The sequence below is a fragment of the Vanacampus margaritifer genome, chromosome 13 (genome assembly GCF_051991255.1).
Source record: "Vanacampus margaritifer isolate UIUO_Vmar chromosome 13, RoL_Vmar_1.0, whole genome shotgun sequence".
In the NCBI taxonomy this organism is placed as follows: domain Eukaryota; kingdom Metazoa; phylum Chordata; class Actinopteri; order Syngnathiformes; family Syngnathidae; genus Vanacampus; species Vanacampus margaritifer.
The window spans coordinates 9,829,030-9,853,292 of record NC_135444.1 but is presented as its reverse complement, the minus strand read 5'-3'; the positions used below and the strand labels follow the sequence as shown (position 1 = coordinate 9,853,292).

Genomic DNA, 24,263 nt, shown 5'->3' with positions numbered 1-24,263 from the left:
CATAGTTCATGAATTTTTTCATAGCTCTTTTTTAATTCCATAGGAATTGTCATGATTTAGTGAAATAATTTTTTAACTTGGCCATCAATTATTTATTGGCATTGGCATATTTCATATTTTAGTCCCTTAAAGAAGTAAATATTTGAAAGTCAAAGGTTTGATTAGGTGGTATGTGGGATTTGTTATTTAATAAATAGCCTATTTTCACTCTCCTTCATTTCTTCTACCTTTATCATTTCGCGTTAAAAAAAATATAGCATATTCTAAGTTATTTTGCCAGCGTGGGTCGTTTTCAAAAGCAGAACAGATTACACATGAGTCACATTGCTTTTATAGTATTTTTTTTCAATCAGGCTGTAACGAGGGCAGCTAACGCAGACGTCGAGCGTCGGGACCTTCGGCTTTGTCAAAAAGAAGTTAGCAGCGGCTACCTTGAGTAGGACTGGTTTGCGTCTCCTGACAGTTTAACGTGACTAATTCATTAAAGTATTCACACGTATCTACACCGTTGAACACTTAACCCGGGATAGAGGAGGGAATACAGGCTAGCCATGATAACATCTGCCGGTAAGTTGCGAGGACGGAAATAATTTTTGCTAGCCTCAAGTTTAGCTAGCTGCCATTGATTTAGCTGAGTCACACAGATGTACTGTATGCTGTCAGTTAACGTTTAGCCTACAAGATCTCCCGAAAGCGTATTGTCAACAGTTTATATACGTAGTGCATCATGAAGGAAGAATAGTTACATTAAAATGTAACACCACGTGTTGGAAATACAACATAGAGGGATTTCTACTACGCAATGATTATTTTGCCGTGACCGGCAACTCGCCACCTAGCCCAATAGCAAGTACAAATTCTGAGCCGGTGAATAAAAAATAACCTAAATAACTAAAATTACCTGTTCACGGCCAACCTACTATAATCACGGATGTTGACGGCAGATTTATAATTCCAATTACCCGATCAGCCGTTCATGGCAAAATAACGCGAGCAGGAGTGTTGCGGGTCACTGCCTTATAGAAATAGATTGCTTTCTAGGTACATTTCTTTTTGTCTTTCAGTAGTGGGAAACCCAGTTGATACATAGAAAAACACTGTTGACTAAAAACGTGTAATAACGTTTGGCCTAAACATACTATATATTTTTCCCTCTCCAGCCGGAATTATTTCCCTCCTTGATGAGGAGGAACCACAGCTCAAGGTAGGACACTTCACACAGCCTAGCTTTAAGCAGTTGCCTTCAAATAAACAAACCTGTTTAAGAAATTGATTTGAATTCTGTTGGCAGGTGTTTGCACTACAGAAGCTTGACTACCTTGTCAATGATTTCTGGGCTGAAATTTCTGGATCTGTTGATAAAATGTAAGTGGCACTGAAAAACAGTTTTTGTTTTCAAAGAATATTTATTGCGATAACAAAATACAGGGCACCCTCAGTTGGTGATGGAATTGTGATGATAGTATACTGTTGCAACGTAACCTGAATTTATATGCAAAAGTGTGCCATTGAAGTTTGATTTCTTCCCAAGTTTTTGAAGGCATGTAATTATAGATAGTGAAGTCATAATTGCATTATTTGTATAAAAGTAACATATTTGTTATAAGTATCAAACAATCGTAACCATGAGATATTGTATTTTGGGACCATCATAACCCGAGGACACCCAGTGTGTATTTTAAACCAAAAATATTTGAAAATTAGATCATGTAAAGGCAAAAAAAATGTAGTCAAACTAAATATACGATACTACAATCAATTTTGTCTTACACATGCAGCGAGGTTCTATACGAAGATGAGACATTCCGAAACAGAGAGTTTGCTGCTCTGGTGGCCTCTAAGGTCTTTTATCATCTTGGAGCTTTTGAGGAATCTCTGAACTACGCACTTGGTGCTGGGGATCTTTTCAATGTCACTGATGACACTGAATATGTGGAGACCATCATTGGTAAGTGAGGAAAGATTATCACTCCAGTATCTCTTCTTAAGATGTAATGATGAAGGTGACCCCTCCTCTCCCCACTCAATAATTGACTGTTATCTCCTGTTAGCCAAATGCATCGATCATTACACCAAGTTGCGAGTGGAAAATGCTGAGATGCCTGAGGAGGAAGAAAGGAAAGTTATCGACCCTCGCCTTGAGGGCATCGTCAACAAGATGTTCCTGCGCTGCCTCAACGACCACAAGTACAAGCAGGCCATCGGCATTGCCTTGGAAACTCGCCGCCTTGACATGTTTGAGAAGACCATTTTAGAATCGGTAACGCCACCTCTTAACCCTTTGCAGCTCATATGAGAGATGTGATTTGTGTTAATGGCTGCTAAATTAAATATTTGTTTCCTATGTAGACTGATGTCAGCGGGCTTCTTGCCTACAGTCTGAAGGTGTGCATGTCCCTCATGCAAAACAAGAAGTTCCGCAATGAGGTGCTGCGGGTACTGGTCAAGCTCTATATGAACCTGGAGAGGCCTGATTTCATCAATGTTTGTCAGGTAACTACCAATGTTATCTTTAGTGAATCTTGCGAAACTTGCTCACCCCGTTCCGCTGCACCTGGTTCAGCTCTAATCTTTTATTTTCCTACTACTACACTAGTGCTTGATATTCCTGGATGACCCACAAGCTGTCAGCGACATTTTGGAAAAGTTAGTGAAGGAGGACAACCTGCTGATGGCCTACCAGATCTGTTTTGATCTATATGAGAGCGCCAGCCAGCAGTTCCTTTCCTCTGTCATCCAAAACCTGCGAACGGTCGGAACACCAATCCCAGCAGTTCCTGGTTCCACTAATACAGGCACTGTGTCCACTACAGATAAAGACAGGTGAGCATGAAGATAAACGAAAAGGAGTTTGAATAAATATGAAAGATCCTTAGCATTATAATTAAATATAAATCACCTTGTTTAGGTGCCTGTGTATATTAAAGGGATAGTTCGGGTTTTTGGCATTCTCACCTAAAGTGGTGTGCAATCAGCACTGACTTACCACTGACAGCGTCCTGTGACACGAGATCTGGTCCAGTTTTGGTCGAGACAATAGTAGTCTGGCAAGTTAGCTGGGGTCACAGAAATAAAGTGTTTTTTTTTTTAACAATTTGTGTTCAAAAGAGTGATAAATTTGCATCACAAAACTGCACATTAGAAAAAAGTCAGACTCTTTTACCGCTGGGCTCTATTTTTCTGTTCGTATCACTGCTCGGCGCGCTGACAGATGTGCGTTCCACCGTAATTATAACTTTGAAAACTCACGATAACATGTCTTTAACAATTTTCTTCCCCCAGTGATGCAATGGAGACAGATGACAAAGCTGGCAGCTCCCCTGCAGGAAAACCAGCAGAGGCGGTAAAGGATAATACTGCAGTGTTTGTTGTGTGTGTCTGTAGAGAAACCCGACGTTGGCCATTAATCCATAATCTTTGCTTCTCATTACATACATAGAAGGAAGAGCCCAAAGATCAGAATGCCAAGATGATCAAAATCCTCAGCGGGGAGATGGCCATCGAGTTGCACTTGCAGTTCCTAATTCGAAACAACAACACTGATCTGATGATTCTCAAAAACACAAAGGTAATGTGCGAGTCCGCAGCGCCTTTAACAAGTGCAAAATGAAAATAAACAAATGCATACTTTTGCCACTGTGATGTATGCAATTGTATGACTTTCATTGCTCAAATCTGTTCTTTTAAATATTGATTTTTTTTTTATCAGTTCATTGTTGGAGTCCTGATGGGAACTTTTAAATATTTCCAGAAGCACTCTTTTCAGTGCCCTAAAACAGACTTTGTGTGGACAAAATGCCAAAAAGAAATGCTTGTATCTGTGTGGATTTTGACATTTTAGCAAAAGTTGGTTGTTATGTGTTGTCTTATTTATTTTTTTATTCTTTTTATACAATTCCCATCTCAAATCTCCCATCTCATTTTAGGATGCGGTCCGAAATTCAGTGTGCCACACAGCCACTGTCATAGCCAACTCTTTTATGCACACTGGCACCACAAGTGACCAATTCCTCAGGTCAGCATTTTATCCAAGGGGCAACATGTTCTGTAAGAATTTTATCCACAAGTAATGATGTTTCTTGCTCATAATCATTGTTTTTTTTTACAGAGAAAACCTTGAATGGCTTGCCAGAGCCACCAACTGGGCAAAATTCACAGCAACAGCAAGTCTTGGTGTCATTCACAAGGTAAAGCCAATAAACACAATTTATTGACATCAGTAGTGTTGTTTGTTGTTAAATTGTTGTCATTTCTTCTTAAGGGTCACGAAAAAGAGGCCCTTCAGTTAATGGCCACGTACTTGCCAAAGGACACCTCCCCTGGCTCTGCCTACCAGGAGGGCGGAGGTCTGTACGCTCTCGGCCTCATCCATGCCAATCATGGCGGTGACATCATTGATTACCTGCTCAGTCAGCTCAAAAACGCCAGCAATGATGTAAGTCGGACTCTATATGTTTGAACATGCAAATCCTGATGCGTAACCCGTGCTTCAGGTGCTTCGTCTTGTTTTTGTTTGAACAGATTGTTCGCCATGGGGGTGCTCTCGGTCTCGGACTGGCTGCTTTGGGAACAGCTAGACAGGATGTGTATGATCTCCTCAAGTCCAATCTGTATCAGGATGATGCTGTGACTGGTATGTGAAACCAACACAAGTTGAGAAAAAAACAACCTGAGATGGACATCTGGCCTCTACTGTTGGATGACAATTATGTTGCCCATTGTTAGTATGTCCTAAAATAATTGTGCATGATTTTCATGCATCTGATGTGATTTACTGTACAGTCCTACCAAAAACGTTGTACATCAAGAGTTGGTTATCATGCGTGTCCTTGCAGGTGAGGCTGCTGGCTTGGCCCTGGGTCTTGTCATGCTGGGCTCCAAATCAGCTCAAGCCATCGAGGACATGGTGGGCTACGCGCAGGAGACCCAGCACGAGAAAATCTTGCGTGGCCTGGCCGTGGGAATTGCTATGGTCATGTATGGACGCATGGAGGAGGCCGATGCCCTCATTGAGAGTCTCTGCAGAGACAAGGTAGGGCTCACATGTTGAAACTCGTATTTTCCGCATTAAAAGAACATTTTGTGTTTCTTGTGAAGTGTTTGTCACCCACCAACTTGTATAAGCATCAAATTTGTAGCTGCAAGTTCTCAGAGCACTGCTTTCCCTTTCTAACTTTTAGGACCCCATCTTGCGGCGGTCTGGTATGTACACCGTAGGCATGGCTTACTGCGGCTCTGGGAACAACAAGGCCATCCGACGCCTGCTACATGTGGCTGTAAGTGTTTGTTGGTTCACTTCACAGTGTTGAAACTCAGCTTCTCCCACCAGTAACAGAGATGCTACAAATCTGTCCTCTAGATGGCATCATCTGCATGCTACTATCAATAGGAGGCCACTTGTATTTTGTATGAGGATTCTTTGCAGGGCTAGCTGCTATATTTGCATTAGTGGACTGAGATGTATGCTTTCTTTTATCTGAAGGTGAGTGACGTAAACGATGACGTCAGGAGGGCAGCTGTTGAGTCCATTGGTTTCATCTTGTTCAGGTAAGGACCAGATTGAATAAATCATGATAATAGCTTTATGATTCTATCACATCTATCAGTGGTCCTTTTGTTGCATTTCAGGGATTATGTATTTTATTTATCCTACATTTTTGTCATTGATTTTATAGAGCTTTTTTTGTACTATAATGTTAATGTCAATGTAAGTAAGGTCCCAAAACTGTTTGTACATTTTAAAATCTAGATATTATTATTATTATTATTATTATTATTATCCACTGAGAGCTTTTTTTGTACTATAATGTTAATGTCAATGTAAGTAAGGTCCCAAAACTGTTTGTACATTTTAAAATCTAGATATTATTATTATTATTATTATCCACTGAAATGCATTGAAAAGAGGAAAAATAATACTTTATTTTTGTTAACCCCAAAAATGTTTAAAAAAAAATGCTGATGAACATTCAATATGGATTTTCCACAAAAAAAAGGGGGGGGGGGTTGATTACAAAAGACTTCTGTACGCTTAAAAAAACAAACTGTGTGTGCGTCTTAATCAGCTCTTATTTTTCTAGAAAATAACACAAACTTGTCTGTGGGTTACTCATTAAATGTGATTTATCACAAAGTAAACAACAATGTTCATATTTAAGAATTTAATTTAGCTTTCTAAATTTAGTCTTACATAAACTTTAAAAGATAATAAGATCAGACAAATCTCTTGTGGATTGTGCCATTTACCCTTTTCAGGCTGACAGAAATATGACAGCCATGTATTCATACCCTTCGAAAAGCAGCCGAGTATGCGCCTTAAAGTGGATAGATTATTTTCAGGGGTTGACATGGATGATGCCTTAGGGATTCTTGTGTTCTCATGTGCGCATTGTGAGCAAAAATCATTGGTGTTCTGACTGTCACAACATAGTCTACAGGCAGCACTTCACTCCAGAACAGCATATTTAGCTGAAACCCTCGGAAAAAGGGTAGTTTAAAATGTAGTTTTTTTGTTTTGTTTTATTTTCAAAAAAAACACAGTAGGGTTTGAAATGTTTGACTACTTTATTCATGAACTTTCCGCAATATGTATAGTACTTATTGGTAGCTTTTCCCATCTTAACTTTGTACATTATGGAATCAAATGTTATCATCTGATCAGGAAAATCTTTGTAATCTAAATGTAGATTTTGATTTTTAAATTCATGGATCTCATTATTTGGCAAGTCTATTTCTCCTTTTAATTGACTGTTATCAAAACAGCGTTGAATGTGGATGAGAATGTGTGTATTGGAACACGACAATGCCCTCGGTTTTGCTTGTTACTTTTGGAAGGGAGATTTATCTCTTTTTTTTTTTTTTTGGGCTGAAGACTATGAATGTCAGTTGGTTATTTTGGGCAAGTTCTACTAAACACATCGTTTAGCCATCCGCCTATAGCCGTGTAACAAAACTAGAAAAGACAGAGCCATATTTCCAGCAACACCGAAGATGACGTGCAAAGAGCACACTGAGCCCCCGACCTAAAGGTCGTCTTGTGCTTTGATGTGCGAAGAGTTTACTTAAGTATAAACTGTAATGCCAACAGTCTAGGCAAATGAAGACACAATTAAGTTTAACAACACATTTTATTCAGCATGTTTAGGTGCTTAGTCATTCCTTTCATATTTAGATCAATTTTATACAAAAAAACATTTGAGCATGTCTGTACAATTTAGGAAGTACAAAATGTATCATCTCTAGAGATGTAGATTAGAAAGTAGCTACACGAGATGGTATTAGTGCACATTTGTAGTCCAAATTAAATGCATTTTGTTCTGTACTGCCGACAGAATGTAAACATTGCAAGAATCATAGGTTGAATGGATTTGACCCCTCAAAGAATTTCATGCATTATCTGTATAGCTGTGTGTGTCGACCTTGCAGTTAAATACTTGACATTAATTTGGTCTTTCTTGCTGTGTAGTGAGTAATCTGTATGATAACACAAGATACAGACTTTTACAGTAGATTGTTAGCGGGGGGGTTCTGAAAGGTAACAGTGGCCTGTTTTCCTATATTTCTTGTGTAAACACATTTTGGTGGTGGCAGAAGATGACAAAATGCATTATTTAGCAGTTTTGTACTGTAACATAGTATAATTGTAGGGTCAACCCCAGTAGATGGGTCTAGTTTGATAGGAAAAAATACATAAAAAAATGCCAGTCAAACACAGTCCAATCAATCCAGCTTTTGAAATTGGTGGTGGTGCAACTATTCTGTCTTTTGAATTTGAAAAACTCGATGTTCAGCACAATCCAAACCACTTCCTGGTGCTTTCATGTTGATTGGATTGTTGTAACTTCATAGGCGGCTCACATGTTCTTCCTGCCTTGTGTCGTCCTCATCAGTAAAGCGCATCGGGTCTAACACAACACCGCTAGATGACTGAGTGCGTAGTTGGCATCTAAGGGGAGTTGGGTGGCTTACTGTCCCAATGCCGTTCCTCATGCCCTTCTTCATGAACAGTTTGGAGTTTTCAGCCATGGAAGATCTGAATGAAATTCTCGTAAGAGTCAGAGTAACGTTTGAGGCCTTTGGATGTCTTTCCGGCCGATGATGTTTGCATGTCTTATAATTACAGGTAATGTAGCGTGTGAATGCCTCCCGAAACGTCTTGTTGAAAAGCGTGTACACCAGCGGGTTGATGCCCGACGATACGTAGCCCACCCACACAAAGATCTCCATCAGCCGGGAGATGATGTCGACATCGCAGCTGGTACATAGCACAGAGGTGACGTTAGTGATGAAGAAGGGACACCACATGACCACAAACAGGAGGAAGACTATGCCCAGCACCTTAGAGGCGCGCTGCTCATTGCTTAGAGTCTGCATTGATTTCTTCCCCATGGTGGACATTCTACGGAAGGGGATTTCACCAACGTTAGGAGGGTGTGCTGTGCCTATATTGGGGGTTTCTTGCATCTTAGAAAACCTGTCCAGCATATGAAACTGATCAACTTGATTAGCAGTCTCAGGATGTTCCCTTTGGAATAATGTGGACACTGTCGGGTAACTGAAGCGCTGAAACACCTTTGACCTGAGTAGATAAACCTTTTTGCGCAGCACGTGAACAGTAAGAAGGTAGATGACCATCATTATGATCAGTGGAACAAAGAATGCCGCCATGGAGCCAAACATGATGAATTCCCGGAAGGTGTCTGTTTTAAGCTGGCATGTGTGGTTGCTGTTGAAGGTGTTGTTGTTTCTGGGTTGGTAGTTTCGGAGACCCTTGATTGGAATAGGGATTGCTATACCTGGAGAAGGAGATGAAAAATAAATATTAGTCTTGCGACCCTCGCCAGTTTGTTTTCATGTTATTGTAAGTCAAGGCCTCAGGGGTGCCAAAACTTTTTCCTCCGAGGCTCACAATAGAAAAATCGGATGATGCTAGAGACACTTTGAAAACATTTTTATGTCAAATTTTCAATCACACCAAAATCAAGCAATTGCATAATCTTTAAAACTGTTGTTTTGGGAAAAAGTGCTCCCTGAACAGCTTTCTACAAAGGAAATACTGTAGGTTTTGACCACATTTTGGGGCAGTCGAGACACTAACCCACCAGAATATAGCAGCTCCTGCACTGAACAGCAGCTGAATTAAATCTTTGCATTCAGAACAAAAACAGGAGCAATCTGTCGTAAGATGACCTTTATTAAAGCAATAATTCATGTGATATTTTCACAATTTGGACATTGTCACAGAGCAGATTTTTGCTTATAAAAAATCATCAGTATTGATGAAGAGAAATGTTATTTATTTAAATTGTAAGCGGTTCATTTGCATATTTAGAAAGGCTCTATAGTATATAAAACAAATTTATTAGCAGCAGATGTCATTTTTAGTATATGTTGTAGGCCGCTTAAAAATGAATGGCCGGCCACAAATGGCCCCCGGACCATAGTTTGGATACCACTGTAGTAAGTAGTATGAATGCACACGCCAGTGGTCATGGCCAACGAATCTGCATTAAACTGACATCCTTGACCCCATTGTTGGTAACATCGCAAATGTTTGATTTTATTTATTTTACTTGTGTTTTGCTGTTCCGGAATACGGTGCCTAAACGACACCGTGTCCCTCCCATTGCTGCAGAGAATGTAACTGTTTATATTGCATCTGCTTTTATTCCATCCGGCCTGTGTTTATGAGCCTATAAACCAGGTCTGCCATGGATCTTATGTCAAGAAATGTATTTCAAAACCTTGCCAGTGTTTGAAATTTGTCATTGTAAAGATGGCAACAGAGAGGAATGAAATGTGTGTGAAAGTGAAAGAAGCCTGTGAAGTGATATGCTTACAAATGGATATAAGCCACACCAGTGCTATCTTGACCATGGCCTTGGCTCTGGATTTGTACTGGCTGTGCTGTATGGGCTTCTTGATGGCAATGTAGCGATCCAGTGAGATGGCGCACAGGTGCATGATGGATGCAGTTGAAAACAACACGTCCAGGAAGAGCCAAATAGGGCAGATGAAATCTGGAAGGGGCCAATCAGAATCTAAAGAAATAGTAGAGAACAATGATTCACAACTGACAGTTATTGAAATTCCTATTGCAGCAGTTGGATTTCTGGCACATTTTGGGTTTCATGCAATGGTCTGGTCAGTGGGAGCTGTATCACCCAGCAAGGGGTTAGAAGTCTCAATCTGAAGATCTCTTTGTTTATATATGTGAGGTTTTACTGGAAAGAGGAATGGCCATAGGCTGTTAATAGCACTAAAAGCTCTTCATCAGTCCTGTAGATGTCCTGGAGAATTACCGTAATGTTTATTTTCACTTCCAGGCATTCATTTGGCACTTAACACTTTTATTCCAGCACCTTTTTACTTTTGAGAGAGACCCTTGGATTATTTTTGTGGGTTTGATCTTGGTTTCTGATAGAACCTTATTTTTTCATACAGATATGGCATTTGTTCTTTGAAAGTTGTCGTACTACCCGAGTAAAGACTAATAACCAAAAGTACTGAATTCTGAATTTGTGTCTTTTAATAAGTCAATATGTTGAGGGAAAGTCGGGCACAAAGCTTTAAAGTATCAGTTTCCCTCAGTTATTTGTTCACACACAGTTAATATTTTAATTTAAGACTTCCCTAGTGAGTTAGCGACAATGACAAAATTGTAGTATGTAAGTGAATACATCTCCTGGAACTTGGTCTGAGTCTGACAAGCTGAGTCTAAAATAAATTATATATACATATTTAACTTACTGTAGAGGACAGTGGCCAGTGCAATTGGCATCACCAGGAGTCCCACCAGTAAATCAGCCACAGCAAGTGACATCAGGAAGTAGTTGGTGGCATTCTGCAGTTTCCTCTCCAGTGATACCGCAAGGATAACTAAGATGTTTCCGCCAATGGTGGGAATGATGACCATAACAATAAGCAGGGCAGCCCACTTTAACTGAACCCCATAGGTTTCTGATAGCGAGCCGTCAGCTTCCAGTGGAGCCACATCTGACCGGGACATAGTGCTGTGAAGGTTCCAGGGGGCCTAATTGTGAGTTTGGGCTCTGATATTTGTGGTTTTGCAGGCTCGGTCAGCATTGTCACTGGTAGCCACTGAGAAGGGCAAGTAGGTAGGCCAAAAAGCTCAGGGGCAGTGCACTGGATGTCCCATAACTTCAGAAAAGATATTGTTATAACAAAAAATAATAAAATACAGGCAGTCTCCGGATGATTGTGGAAAAAATTCCAGTATTGTTAATCCATAGACATGAAGTATTTCCACAAGGAGACACCAGCTGGAGTCCTCATGTTCTTTCGTTTTCCCTGGCAGGTTATGCTATCCACGTTTTCCACCTGTAATGGCAAACAGATCCTTCATTGGAACAGAAATCTATCATTTTCTCAGTAGTAATATGACAACAGATGATAGTTGCAAAAAGTGAGATTTAAAAATAATTTTTTTTTGGGAAGTTGTTAAAATTGTGAAAATTGAATTTTCTTACAACCAAATTCCAAATGCTAAAAAGAGTGGGCCTTAAAAAAATATCTGAGAATGTCCGAATCAGTAAACTGGATTTTTCATTTAACTCTTCATCCAGTAAAGTGGTGAATTTAAAGAGAAAACATCCTTGAAAACACACTGAAAATGTCCTGCATAACCTTACAAATGCGTCTTACCTCTCCTGAGTGAGTTGCTCATAGATGCTTCAGCTCTTGAGGTTCCCTTCCAAAAAAGACTTGGAAGACAGCAACATTATATTTGTAGCCCTCCCAAGTGAGAACATGAGACAATTCTCTCCATGTCCACGATGGGCGATTGCTTTTCCGCCCAAAATGTCTGGCTATGCATCACCTCCCTCCATCACAGCTTTCGAACTTTCAGATGTTGTGGCTTGTGCCTACCTCTTTCCTTCTCACTCTCCAGCCTCTAAAGAGCTTGTAATCACTCCTCCTTGCTCCCCTCTCACCCGCTCCCTCCCCTCAATGTTGGTGAGCCACACTGTGTGCACAACATATGAATGTCTTCATGGTGGCCACGTGCCAGTGGTTCCTGGGGGGTCATTTTCTTCAACTCAGTCGCCCCACTGTTTAGATTTGTCATTTTCTCTTCTGTCCTCCATTAGAAGTTACACAAACACTAGCCAGTGTATAGACTGAACTGTTAATGCTTTTACCGGTATATTTCTACACTTAAAATTCCGTTTTCACCGTTTTGATGATTGAAGCCTCAAAGGTCTTTGCAGTCGATGTTAAAAGCAGATGTGAGGTATTGAAATATGTAAAAGACTTGACAGATGGTGGATGATTATATTGCGCACACGTAAATGTGAAAAACGTGACCAGTAAATGTGCATTCCCTTATATGTCCTTAAAGGGTAGTCTCCACTCTATCCGCTTTAGCCAAAATATTTTTCTTATACATGCAGAGCTTACCTATAAAAGTCATACTATATCATGTCTTGTTTATTACAACACTGTCCAGGTTTGTTCAGTCTGTATTTGAACGATAATGTGTCACAGCCAGGAAGCGTGTTAAAAGATCTTATCTGTGAAGTATTGCCCACAAACACATCGATCAGCTGTTTTCCCGCCACTTTGATTTACTGCGTTCCTTCCAAAGGCCTGGGATATGTAGAGCGACGGGGCGATTACACCACAGCTGTATCAGCTGCTGCCACTCCTCTTGATACATTTGAGGCATGCGCGCCATGATTTAGTACTTAATTAAACAGGCCAATGATACATTCAGAGGACATCACAGGTGGTTTTGGAGGACGTCATCTGACTACCAGAATAGAATACTTTATCTCTCTAAATTAAATTAAAAGGCCATCTAGATCTGTTGTTGAGCGCCACGTGAATCAAGTTTGATCCTCTGGTGTGTTTGAACTCTTATCTTGAGTCCAGAAGCAGTTGCTAGCATGCACAAGAAGTATGTCTTTGTTAATGCAGGGCTTGACACACACGCACAACAACCCAATGTCAATTAAATATAACCCCGGAATTGCCTTAGAGATTAATAAAGTAACTCCTCAACCATCTTCTGCTGCTTTCCACAACATGCAGTCAGGCATAAATAAAATAAATATTGTTCAATATCTTGGAACAATGGAGAAACTTCATTGTAGAGCCTTTTGCCCCACTTAGGTGGGTGTGGCAATCAATGGTACTTTAACCATTTTAGCTCTTATAAGTGTTACAGGATTTGCAAATCACATCACATTGTGTTTTTTCTTAACACCATACACAGTATTTCATTTTTTTGCTGTCATGGTTGTGTACAGTAACAAATTCCTTCTTTTTGAAAGATGGCCCGAACAGACTTTCCCTAACACAGCTAGATCTACAGTCTGGCTGTGGCGGTTTGAGTTCGTCTGACTCATTTGTTCAATCCCTAAAACACATTCTTTGGAACAAATCGTGTTGACAGACTTTTCATACAAAGCCTTCAACTTACATTTTGATTGTCAGTATGCAAACCAGCTTGTGACTGTTTGTGCCTCCACTGTCACCATTATTTTTACTTGTCTTTTCAGAACTCCTGAGCAGTGTCCCAGTGTTGTGTCCCTTTTGTCAGAGAGCTACAATCCTCACGTTCGTTGTGGTGCCGCCATGGCTTTGGGCATCTGCTGTGCTGGAACAGGCAACAAGGTGAGATACCTTGTTAAGCTGGAAGCAAATACCGCTACATTTCCCACGTGAACAATTGAGGTTAAAATTAGGATCTGCAGGATACTAAAAATATGAGAAGTAGCAATGTCAACCCCCCAAAATTTCTTGACAATAAGATGTTCTATGCAGCTCCACTAGTCTAAATATGGTATTTTGGTTAATATTGCGTTAGTGGAATACGAGTTAAGCAGCAAAATCCAGCGGTTTTTATCCGTATCAGAAGGCGGCCATTTTGCCACTTGCTGTCAAGTGAAAATGACATCACAGTTGCTCAGGTCTCAGGTAACAACCAATCACAGCTCAGCTTCAGAAAACGGGTGAGCTGTGATTGGTCGTTGCCTAAGCCATGAGCAACTGTGATGTCATCTTAAGTCGACAGCAAGTGGCAAAATTGGCCGACCCCTGAAATGGATAAAAATGGCTGGATTTTGCTGCGTAACTCATATTCCACAAATGTAATATTACTCAGAATGTCATGTTTAGACTAGTGAAGTCACATATAACATCTTATTGTCAAGAAATGTTTAACATTGACTCCCCCTTTAACGCTAAATAGCAACAAAAGTTCTTGAATGAGTTGTCCACAGTTGTTACCAAAATAAATGCTTTACAACAACCTGATTAGAATTAACCAACGTAATCAATGCCTTCGTTAGTATTAAAAGCAGCAGGACGAAGAGGCCCGGTTGAGTGTGTATACACTTCTGCCCAAGCTTATTAGGCCCCTTATTGGGAGAGTGATGGTGTTGTGGCGAGAGAAGTAGGTCACCTATTTAAAGGAATCAATACTTTTGTTGTCATTTATACAACTTGTCCTTTGGAACGACATTGTAGCCTTTGTGCAGAAAAAGGAGGGCCCTTGTTGATTATGTTAGCTAAGGAGGGGTTGGCTGCTTATATTATACTGTTTCATAACCACAAAAAAAAAATCCATAATAATTTACAGTTTGCGGACTTCTTCCCTCAAGTGAACCAATTGCCAAACTAACCTAACCAATGAGGAGCATGATATGGCCAGCTTTACCTTCTAACTTGATGTCACATGACCCAGGAGATATGTTATGACGTGAACCTCCACTCTCACCTTGACTGGACACAGCGGTCGCCTCCCTCCAAGCTTGTCCGTAAACGTTACAGCCCTGAACGCTCAATGATCTGCAGAGTGAGAACTAGAAAAATCATCTCTCGGTTTTAATAGGAGCAAATTGTGGAAGGCGGTCCTTGTTTTAACTGTCATACGGTCGTCCACGGCAACCAGATATGGAGGCCACTAATCTCATTAATTAGTATGGTCTTGTTTCCTCTGATAATAATGTTTGTCCTGCACACATGTTCCTCTTGTCGCACCAATGTTGCAGTTACAAACATTGTGTCTATTTATAAAAAAAATTGGGGGGGTGAGAACATAAGCAAGTAAAATGTCTTTTTTCTTTTTATTATAATTTTTTTTATTGTGACGGTTGTTTATGCAGGAGGCCATCAATCTGTTGGAGCCCATGACCAACGACCCAGTGAACTACGTGAGACAAGGTGCTCTCATCGCTTCCGCACTCATCATGATCCAGCAAACGGAAGTCACCTGCCCCAAGGTTTGTCTCGTCTGTTTCTTTGTCTTAACAGACATCCCAGACTGCAAGTCATCTTCATGAAAAAAACGTTCAGTTTAATCAGCAGTTGTAAACAGCCTTACTGTTATGTATGGAAGGATAGCAAAGAAAATAGTGTGAAAGCTCAGGGTTGTGCTTCAAGCTTTAGGAAGATGGAAGGAAAAAAGCTGGAAAAGAACGCGTCCTAGCAAAGCTTCACACACTTGCCCTGCAAGCACCTCATATATTGTCATAGACAGTTAAGAAATGCCAGACACCTTTTCAGAGACTCCTCAACTGTACCGCAAAACGTTTTTCTTTTTTTTTTAGCCAAGCTCTTGTGCAGAATTGTGCAACAGTCTTTTTCCAAACAATGAAATGTTTGGCAGCATTGCATCCATGACTGTTTATTTTAAGAGACTTTTTGTAATCTACAAATCGTCTCTAGTTGCAGACAGCAGCTGTATGTCTCTTAAGGTATAGCCCAAATATAACCTACACTTGCTGTACTCTCTCACTATCAGGGGCGTGGAAATGTTGATGTTGTTTTTGTATTTTTTGCACAGCATAGCCGTTCAGCAGCCTTTTTCCAGCAAAGTCTGTCCCCCTCATCTTTGTAAAGAATGAAGAGCTGATGCTTACAATGTTCAAGCAAACGCATGACAATTGAATATTATTCATACCCATTTTTGCCTACAGGTGAATCAATTCAGACAGCTTTACGCAAAGGTCATCAACGACAAGCACGATGATGTTATGGCCAAATTCGGTGCCATCTTGGCCCAGGGAATCCTCGATGCAGGTCAGTGTATACCATATATATTATATTTCAAAATAGATTCACAATGCTCCCAGCAATGTTGAACTCCCAAAATGTTGGACAATTTTGGATTTCAACCAAAGTTTTTTTATTTTTTTTATCAAAAATGTTTTTAATAAAATGGTACCAGCAATGCCAATTGAGAAAAAATCTCATCATAACCAGATAACTTGGTATGACATAAGATTGGAAAGAGTCTCGCTAAGCAATTGTATCAAGTACATACATAAAGCATTTTCTTTCTTTCTTTTTTTAATACCGCAAGCTCAACTCTAAATTCCAGCAATACTTACAAAACTGCTGCTTTTCAGATATGCAACGTGTTAAGATTTAATTTTGAACCTTAGAAAATGCATGTCTTCCAAATAAAGATGCAATAACAAAAAGAAGAAAATGTCTACACTAAATTTTTTTGCAGTAAAAAATCTTTCACTTATCTAACATTATCTTATACTTTATAAAGTGGCAAATTTGTGAGTTTTTTCTCGGAATATGACCCCTCCTTCTCTGGGGGAAAAAAAATTATATGTGGCCCTAATACGCCGTCATGTTATCTTTATTGTAAAAATAATAATAAAAATAAAAGTGCATCCTCAACGCAGCTACTGCCCAGCAGGTCACCAGCAGAAAGCTTAACATCTCAAAATAACCCCGTTTTTAATTAACCGCTTATTGGCCATGGGATTCTTAGGCCGATGCTGAAATGTACGTACCAAAATGCCAAATATCGGCCCGATAATCAGCTCAGCCGATAATCGGGTCTGTTGGTCTTGTGTGTAGTGGATCAAACTGGCAGACAGAAGATGATGTGAAAACTGTAATCACGCTGTAACAACAAGCACTGTTAACATCAGATGGTGGTTTTGTACGAGCGTTTCCTATTTTGAGTTCCTTCAGGCAGTTAAGCAGCGCGCACGCCTGACCACCCGCACGCTGTGTTTCTGGAGCAGATCACATTACGGTTCATTAGCGGCCGGCGTTTCGCTCTCAACCATATGGCCCGTCACTGTCCCGCTGCTAATTGTGTTTGTCTGATCGTCTCTGCCGTTTGTGTGCCTGCGCCGCTGCTTGCGGGCTCAAGCGCACAAAATGGCTTTACATGTGTGAGGTCCGAGCTTCGCAACACACCCGACGCAGAACGCACCAATTTTCTCATGTTTACGCAAAGCCTTCAATGCACTACACAGTATACACTCTTCAGTAATTTCACTTTTATCAAACGTAGTGATGTCTCAGCCCTTCTGGTTGCTTTTCGCTGTTGACGATGGACAACAGCCAAGTCATCGATCAAACGTCATCATGCCACGATGACCTCGCGTGAGAGCATCCAGACGATCATTCCTTTCCCGCCGGGATCATTTTTCGTTCGTCTCCCTCCAACTTGCATGGATTCGGCATGCTAGGCGTCGCGGCACCTGGAATTTAAACACATCCAGACAGGAAACACTTAAGTGCATATTTTCTTGTTTACTTCTTGGAACTTTTGAGGTGTGATGGGAATTGTATTGAATTTGTCAGGCGGAGGAGATGAGCTCAGTTTCATAATCACTTTGCCTCATTACCAAGGAAATGTCAGTCCCTGTTTCATGTTCTCCTCATTCCCCGTACATCTCACTTGTACGTCTTTACCCTCCTGATGTCGTGCACCAATAGGAAGAAACCATTTGTCCATTTGCACTTTCGAAACGGTGTATTTGGATACTGGTTGTTGATTAAATAAACTAAAACCTTTAAGGTCCAACGCAATCACTTCTGAGATGCTGGTTCATCTCCCACTTTTTTGAATTTGGATCATATTTTCCCACAGGAAAGAGAAAAAATAAGTTGACCTGTCTTATTATTATAATAGAGGCTGCACTCTATTTGGAATGACCTTCTTTCTGGGGAACTCGTTGGTCAAGTGTTCTTAACCTGTTGCCACATTTTGAAGAGACTCTTAAGCCGCATTAATGGCAGCGTGACTGTCAGTAGACTGGAAGAGTTTCAACACTCACTCGAATCAATCTGCCAGCTCTGATTTAGTTGATTGACCTCAGATAAGAGTGAGTTACCTCTATTGTTTTGGCTAATTTCATTTAAAATAGTATGACCCACTCCCTTGAACCATCATTTCTGTTCATCATGACATGACAACTTCATCCTGGTTGCCTCCCTATCCGTCCTTCCTGTCGCTGTCTTTGCCTCTGAACTTTTTCAAATCCACCCTATTGTCTGCCTCTGATAGTCGGAGGGCGTTCTGCTAAACATTTTTCATTAGGCTTTACATGAGCAGGATTTTTGGGGCCGATCACCGTTCAATTAATTAAAAATAAATAAATAAATAAATCACCAGCCACCGACCCGATCACACGATGCAGCAATATATCTATTCAAATAGCTTGTTTATTTACTATACAGTATTGTTTTTAATTAGGCTTTTAGGGGATCAGGATTTAAAAAAAAAAACTAAAAAAACTAAAACGCAATCACCAATTCAATGAGGAGATTGGGAAATGTATCTACTTCAGCAACTTGTGTTACGAACCCCTGCCATAATGAAAAATGCCCATTGAAATGCATTTAAAAAATAGTAAACATTCTTGAAAAACAAAACACAAAAAAAACACTGAAAGATTAAATGTAGCATGTAATGTTTACGTTTCCAACATATCCTAAATGGAAAAAAAAAATGCCGGTCATTCAGGTGGCAAAAATATGCCAAATAAATACTCTTGCTTTCTTGGTTCAACAGCTGTAAACAAACCAATGCACTTACTTACCAGCTACGCCAAAAAGCGTGTGCTCTTTTTGGCTCGTATTGGAAGCTTTTGTGTTACATTGTCCACTTTTGCTGTAATGTAATTATTTCACAGATCTGATCAATGACGTCATAGATTGATCGTGCAAATTGCAGTCGATCACCGATTTGGCATCAAATGCAAAATACTGGCCGTTATCTAATCAGTCGATCAGATTGGTGTAAAATGTATTTTTCACGCTGTTAAGATGTCGTCCGTTTAAGAAGTCACTATTAAAACTCATTTGCTGCCTTTATTGGCTATAGACGTAAAAAATTAATTTGAATTATTTCTATTTAACATTTTTCCCACTGAATATTAAAAAAAGAAAGAAAAAAAATAGCGGTTGCTATTTGGAGAAAGACTACTTCTAACATGTTGAATTGTCTCCTATATTTAAGACGGGCAACTGGCCTTAACCTTAACTAACTTAACTTCACTGCCATTGATGGCTATAGACATCAAAAATTCATTTGAACAATTTCTATTGGTTTAACATTTTTTTCCCACTTTTGTTAACAAAAGTATCAAAACCTAGAATTTCCTTTATTGTACATTTAGAACAGAACACATTTTTTATTTTATTAGTCATTACTTCTGATTAGAAAATTTAATCGCCTGACGCCCCAAATTTTTTATAATCTTTTTTTTTAATCATGTCAGGCGATTAAATGTTTTCAATTGTAATTAATCGCTTGACTTCAATAGTCAACTCACGATTAATTGCAAATTTTATATATTTTCTAAATGTACAATTAAAAAATCTAGGTTTTCATACTCTTGTTAACAAAAGTGGGAAAAAAATGTGAAACCAATAGAAATTGTTCAAATGAATTTTTGATGTCTATAGCCATCAATGGCAGTGAATGAGTTAAGGCCAGTTGCCCGTCTTAAATATAGGAGACGATTCAACATGTTAGAAATGGTCTTTCTCCAAACAGCAACCGCTATTTTTTTTTCTTTCTTTTTTTCATATTCAGCATTTTTCTTATCTAATCCGAAAACGATTTATTTTTTAACTAGTAAGCAGACGCAACATGTTAGATGAGGCACGTGTGATTTAATGCAGGATGTTACAGACAATGCATTCTTGGCTTTTGACTTTCCATTACAGTCCGTCTGTGTTGTCGACAAGCCACAAAGCGATCAATAGATCACTGGTCTCGACTTTAACCTCTCACCTGCTGTCTCTTGTGCCAAGTTTCAAAGGGTTTGGTCCATAGTTAGTCACGAATCACAATGCATCACGCTGATGAATGTTTTTTTTTTTCCTCTTCCACATATGTTGTATGGCCTCTCCGCATTCTGATGATGTAAAGGGACATCATCCAACTGTTGTTTGCAAATGTTTGTGTTGTCACACTTGGTGTGTAAATGTGCCATCCTTGTGTTAACTGCTCATCACCAGCACTCTGACTTCAATTTTTCATTATTAAGCTGCTGTTACGGTGAGCTTCGCAGTCGTTTTCAAAAGAGTTCTCAGATGTTTTTGCTCTTTACACATAAACACATTTAACTCATTCACTCGCAGCCATTTTCACTGAAGCAATCCCCTTCGCTCCTGGCTGTTTTACTGGATTTTGACAGATTTTACAAGGTGAAGAGGTTACACATATTTGTCCTCTTTTGCGTGTTCCAAAAATATGAAGACAGATTTCTTGTAAGAAAAAACACCATTGCAAAGACGATTTATCAAAACAGAGATCTCCGGACATCGGGATGACCCTGAACATCACGTAGGAGGTGGAATTTTTAGAGTGCCCATTGTGCCCCCTCCCTTGCGGAAGAGGGCTTCTTATAGTATCGAGCTTGGAAAGTGAAACGCCTTTTAAAACACGTTATACAACAGATTTGCAGCTTTGCCGATCTCCAGACAAAATATACTCTCCGGGTACTTTTTCTCAAAACAATATCTCACAAACAAGTTGAACTAGATTTAGAGTGGCTGTGAGCGATGATGCCAACAGAGTCAGTGTGTGTGGGTGTTCGAGGCAGATTCTGTTCTCACGAACAGAATGTGTTTTCGCACACTGAGAAGGAATTTTAGACTAATCAAAGTGTATGGTTTAGGTTAAGGTCAAATTATACTGAGTTCAACACTATTTCACTTACTTTACACATCTATAAAACATTTCAACATGGTTAATATATGAAATAAAAAATTAAAATGTTAATAATATCTAACAAAGGCCCGTAGAATATTGTGTTCTATTGCTATAAAAACATGGAACCTACCAAAAGAAACATTTGAGTCTCTTCCTTCTTCAGGGGAAAAAAAGTATATTTGTATCGGTTTCTGTTTTGCAGCAATTAGCATTACAATATAGCTATCTAAAATTCACCATTATTCACAAATCTGTTGAAAACACTGGGGGAAAGAGTTTGTTGCAACATGGCCCTGGTTGATCTCTTATACTCTGCTGCCACCTGCTGGCCATTTTTTGTAACAACTACCACTGCTTCAACCATCATCTTCAGTTCAGAGGCTGCATCAAAGCCTTCTGTATGCGCTGGCATTTAAAAAAAAAAGTATGAATATGTTTTTGGGTCCATAGCAATATTTAAAATAGAACGTTTTTATACGTTTTTGGGAACAAATGAGTTAATGTCCGCTTGTTCAAATGATTGTTTGTTCCCATGACAACCAGGGCAGAATTAGAGCATGATGTTGTACTGTGTTGACAAATCTGGTGTGACTTTTTGTAGCGTTATTGCTATGAGCTGTTCACCGCTCTGACTCCAGACATGTTCAAAGCCACCACTGGCTAATTTAACCACACAAGTCCCCTTGAACGCAATTATTTGTCAAATTAGCAGTTGCTGTGTATCCAAGCATTGTGCCGTGTGTGTTGTAGGTGGCCGCAACGTGAGCATCTCGCTCCAGTCCAGGACCGGCCACACACACATGCCGTCAGTCGTGGGCCTGCTGGTCTTCACACAGTTCTGGTTCTGGTTCCCCCTCTCCCACTTCTTGTCTTTGGCCTTCACACCCACCGCCATCATCGGCCTCAACAAGGACCTCAAGGTACTGACTCGGGACCACTGAAGATTTTAATATAGTCTTTACATTTTCGTTCCTGTTTCTCTTAGCAGCACCAAGTTTATTTCAAGATTCCTAAATAACCCGAACCAGGTTGAACTCAAGATGTTTGATTTTGTCCAACAGTCCTAAGAACATGGTTTCCACTGGTCATTAACTCATTCACTGCCATTCATTTGAACTCTTTCTATTTAACATTTTTTCCACTTTTGTTAACAAGAGTATGAAAACCTAGAAAAAAAGTTACTGTACATTTAGAACAGATATAAAAATTTGTGATTAATCGTGAGTTAACTATTGAAGTCATGCAGTTAATTACAATCAAGAATTTAAATTGCCTGACACGATTTAAGAAAAAATAAAAGATTATTAAGAATTAGGGGCGTCAGGCGATGACTTCACTTGTTAACTCATGATTAATCACAAATTTTATATCTGTTCTAAATGTACAATTAAAAAAAATCTAGTTTTGCATACTCTTGTTAACAAAATTGAAATATAATATATAGTGAATGAGTTAAAAATTAAAAAATCTTGCTAAAATTAACGCCTTAAATACATTTTTTAAAAACATTCTATGTCTAGAGGCATTAAATTTTTTTAAATACAAATGATGAAAAAAAAACCATTGTTGTTTATGCTTTATTTTACATACAAAGTTGTGCAAAAATAAGTCACTATAACGCAATTTAGCAATACTAAAAATGACAAAAATTTGTGGAGACTTGTGACTCGTAATTTACAATTAAAGAAATGGCCTAGAGTCCACAAGTTGTTATAGTTCCGAATACCAATTGCTCTGAATTTGAAAAGAAAAATGTGCTGTTCCTGTCACCAATGTCCAACACGAAACGCTAATGCCATCTAGTCTAGTCATCTAATATAATCATATAATATTTGCGCCCTTGATCCTGTTCAGATGCCCAAGGTGCAGTATCGCTCCAACTGTAAACCTTCCACCTTCGCCTACCCGCCTGCTCTGGAGGTTCCCAAGGAGAAGGAGAAAGAGAAGGTGAGAAAAGACACAAGCGTCTCTTCGTCGTCCTTTGGCATGTTGTGTGGCCTTTAAAAGTCTATTTTCTTGAATCTATGGGAAAAAGAGAGATTAAAATAATTGATTCCTGGTTTTATGAATTAAAAAAATAAAATGAATGAAACCCACCCCTACAAAATATATGCAATGTGTGTTCCCGGCAGGTCTCCACTGCTGTTCTCTCCATCACAGCCAAAGCAAAGAAGAAAGAGAAGGAAAAGAAAGAAAAGGAGGAGGAGAAGATGGAAGTGGTGAGTGCTTAACTAAATCAGTCCAACAATGATTAAAAAAAAATTTTTTTTTTACTTTCCAACAAATGCCTGCAAAGTCAAAGAATCCCAAACTCACCGTGCTCGTCCGCGTGTCGCCACAGGAAGTGCAGGAGGGCGAGAAGGAGAAGGAGAAGGAGAAGAAGGATGAGGAGAAAGAGAAAGAGAAGAAGAAGGAGGCGGAGCCTAACTTCCAGATGCTGGAGAACCCGGCCAGGGTGATGCCGGCCCAGCTCAAAGTCCTCAACATGCCGGACACGTGTCGCTACCAGCCCTTCAAACAGGTTACACGCGCACACTAATCGCTTAAATGGGGACAAAATAGTCAAAGAAAATGTTTTTATTAATTTTTCCCCCCTCCCGAATGTTGGAATGCAAAGTGGAGATGCAGCAACAGGACATTCGGCCAATAAAAGAATGCCACTCAATTGTTCGTTCTCTAAACGCTTGAACCAATCGGCACGCAGCGCCATCCGACGAAGAGGAAGTCCTCTTTTGATTGGCCCGCTCTCCTTGTAAGGCTTTGTTTTGTCATTCGGAGGAAGTGAAGACTTTTATAGACCTGGCTGGACATCTGCTCCGTGTTCGCTACACTGCGAGATTAAACACGCGCATCAGCTTTCATTCATGAAAACCACCATATTGCATTCCGACAACTATTATCACACAAGTCTACAGTTGGGCAACATTTGCAGGAAATCAATGAAGTTTGTCGCCAATGACACTTGTTTTGTGTGTTTAGCTGCACACGGGCGGCATCATCATCATGAAGGACACCAGCGAGGAAGAGGAGGAGTTGGTGGAGCCCGTCTCGGCTCACGGCCCCAAAATTGAGGAGGAGGAGCAAGAGCCTGAGCCTCCCGAGCCCTTCGAGTACATTGACGAGTAGATCAGGTGCGGAAAAAGAATATATTAACTTTAGATCCATGCAGAGTTGATGTATGGATTTACGTGTGTTTTTCTTGTTTTTAGGCCTCAGAAGAAATGTTGTTCTTCTGATCGCTCACATTTTTTGTTTGCCTCACTTTGTTCACTTTGTATTTTCTTGTGTCCATACAATAAAAAGGCATATACAGGGA

At 39.8% G+C, this 24,263-nt stretch overlaps 2 protein-coding genes across 3 annotated transcripts; one reads left to right on the top strand and one right to left on the bottom strand.

Moving 5' to 3' along the window:
- The first annotated feature begins 369 nt into the window (after positions 1-369).
- Positions 370-24,263, top strand: psmd1 (proteasome 26S subunit, non-ATPase 1). 2 transcript variants are annotated; one of them, XM_077584136.1, is made up of 25 exons: positions 370-567; positions 1,161-1,204; positions 1,292-1,365; positions 1,779-1,948; positions 2,052-2,260; positions 2,350-2,493; positions 2,597-2,823; positions 3,283-3,340; positions 3,440-3,568; positions 3,927-4,015; positions 4,109-4,187; positions 4,262-4,435; positions 4,522-4,633; positions 4,836-5,032; positions 5,181-5,276; positions 5,483-5,547; positions 13,524-13,638; positions 15,132-15,248; positions 15,945-16,047; positions 21,698-21,867; positions 22,802-22,894; positions 23,080-23,166; positions 23,289-23,468; positions 23,927-24,078; positions 24,157-24,263. In XM_077584136.1, exons 1-24 carry the CDS (start codon positions 552-554, stop codon positions 24,071-24,073), a joined length of 2,895 nt encoding a protein of 964 aa, XP_077440262.1. In that variant the 5' UTR covers positions 370-551; the 3' UTR covers positions 24,074-24,078; positions 24,157-24,263. The 2 variants fall into 2 exon arrangements, with proteins under 2 accessions (XP_077440262.1, XP_077440261.1); XM_077584135.1 differs by having other exon boundaries at positions 3,283-3,343.
- On the bottom strand, positions 7,169-11,033 carry htr2b (5-hydroxytryptamine (serotonin) receptor 2B, G protein-coupled). Its single transcript, XM_077584137.1, has 3 exons — positions 10,750-11,033; positions 9,840-10,040; positions 7,169-8,795 (listed from the first exon to the last, which is right to left on the bottom strand). The coding sequence occupies exons 1-3, from the start codon at positions 11,006-11,008 to the stop codon at positions 7,843-7,845; spliced, it is 1,413 nt and encodes a 470-aa protein (XP_077440263.1). The 5' UTR covers positions 11,009-11,033; the 3' UTR covers positions 7,169-7,842.

Bases quoted from the DNA above. Each gene is read 5' to 3' on its own strand.
- psmd1 (XM_077584135.1), top strand. The intron at 4,634-4,835 runs GTATGTGAAACC...GTGTCCTTGCAG, and splicing joins TCAGGATGATGCTGTGACTG to GTGAGGCTGCTGGCTTGGCC. The intron at 5,033-5,180 runs GTAGGGCTCACA...TCTAACTTTTAG, and splicing joins AGAGTCTCTGCAGAGACAAG to GACCCCATCTTGCGGCGGTC.
- htr2b (XM_077584137.1), bottom strand. From the start codon at position 11,008: ATGTCCCGGTCAGATGTGGCTCCACTGGAAGCTGACGGCTCGCTATCA. The intron at 10,041-10,749 runs GTAAGTTAAATA...CTATTTCTTTAG, and splicing joins ACTGGCCACTGTCCTCTACA to ATTCTGATTGGCCCCTTCCA. The intron at 8,796-9,839 runs GTAAGCATATCA...CTCCTTCTCCAG, and splicing joins GGTGTGGCTTATATCCATTT to GTATAGCAATCCCTATTCCA.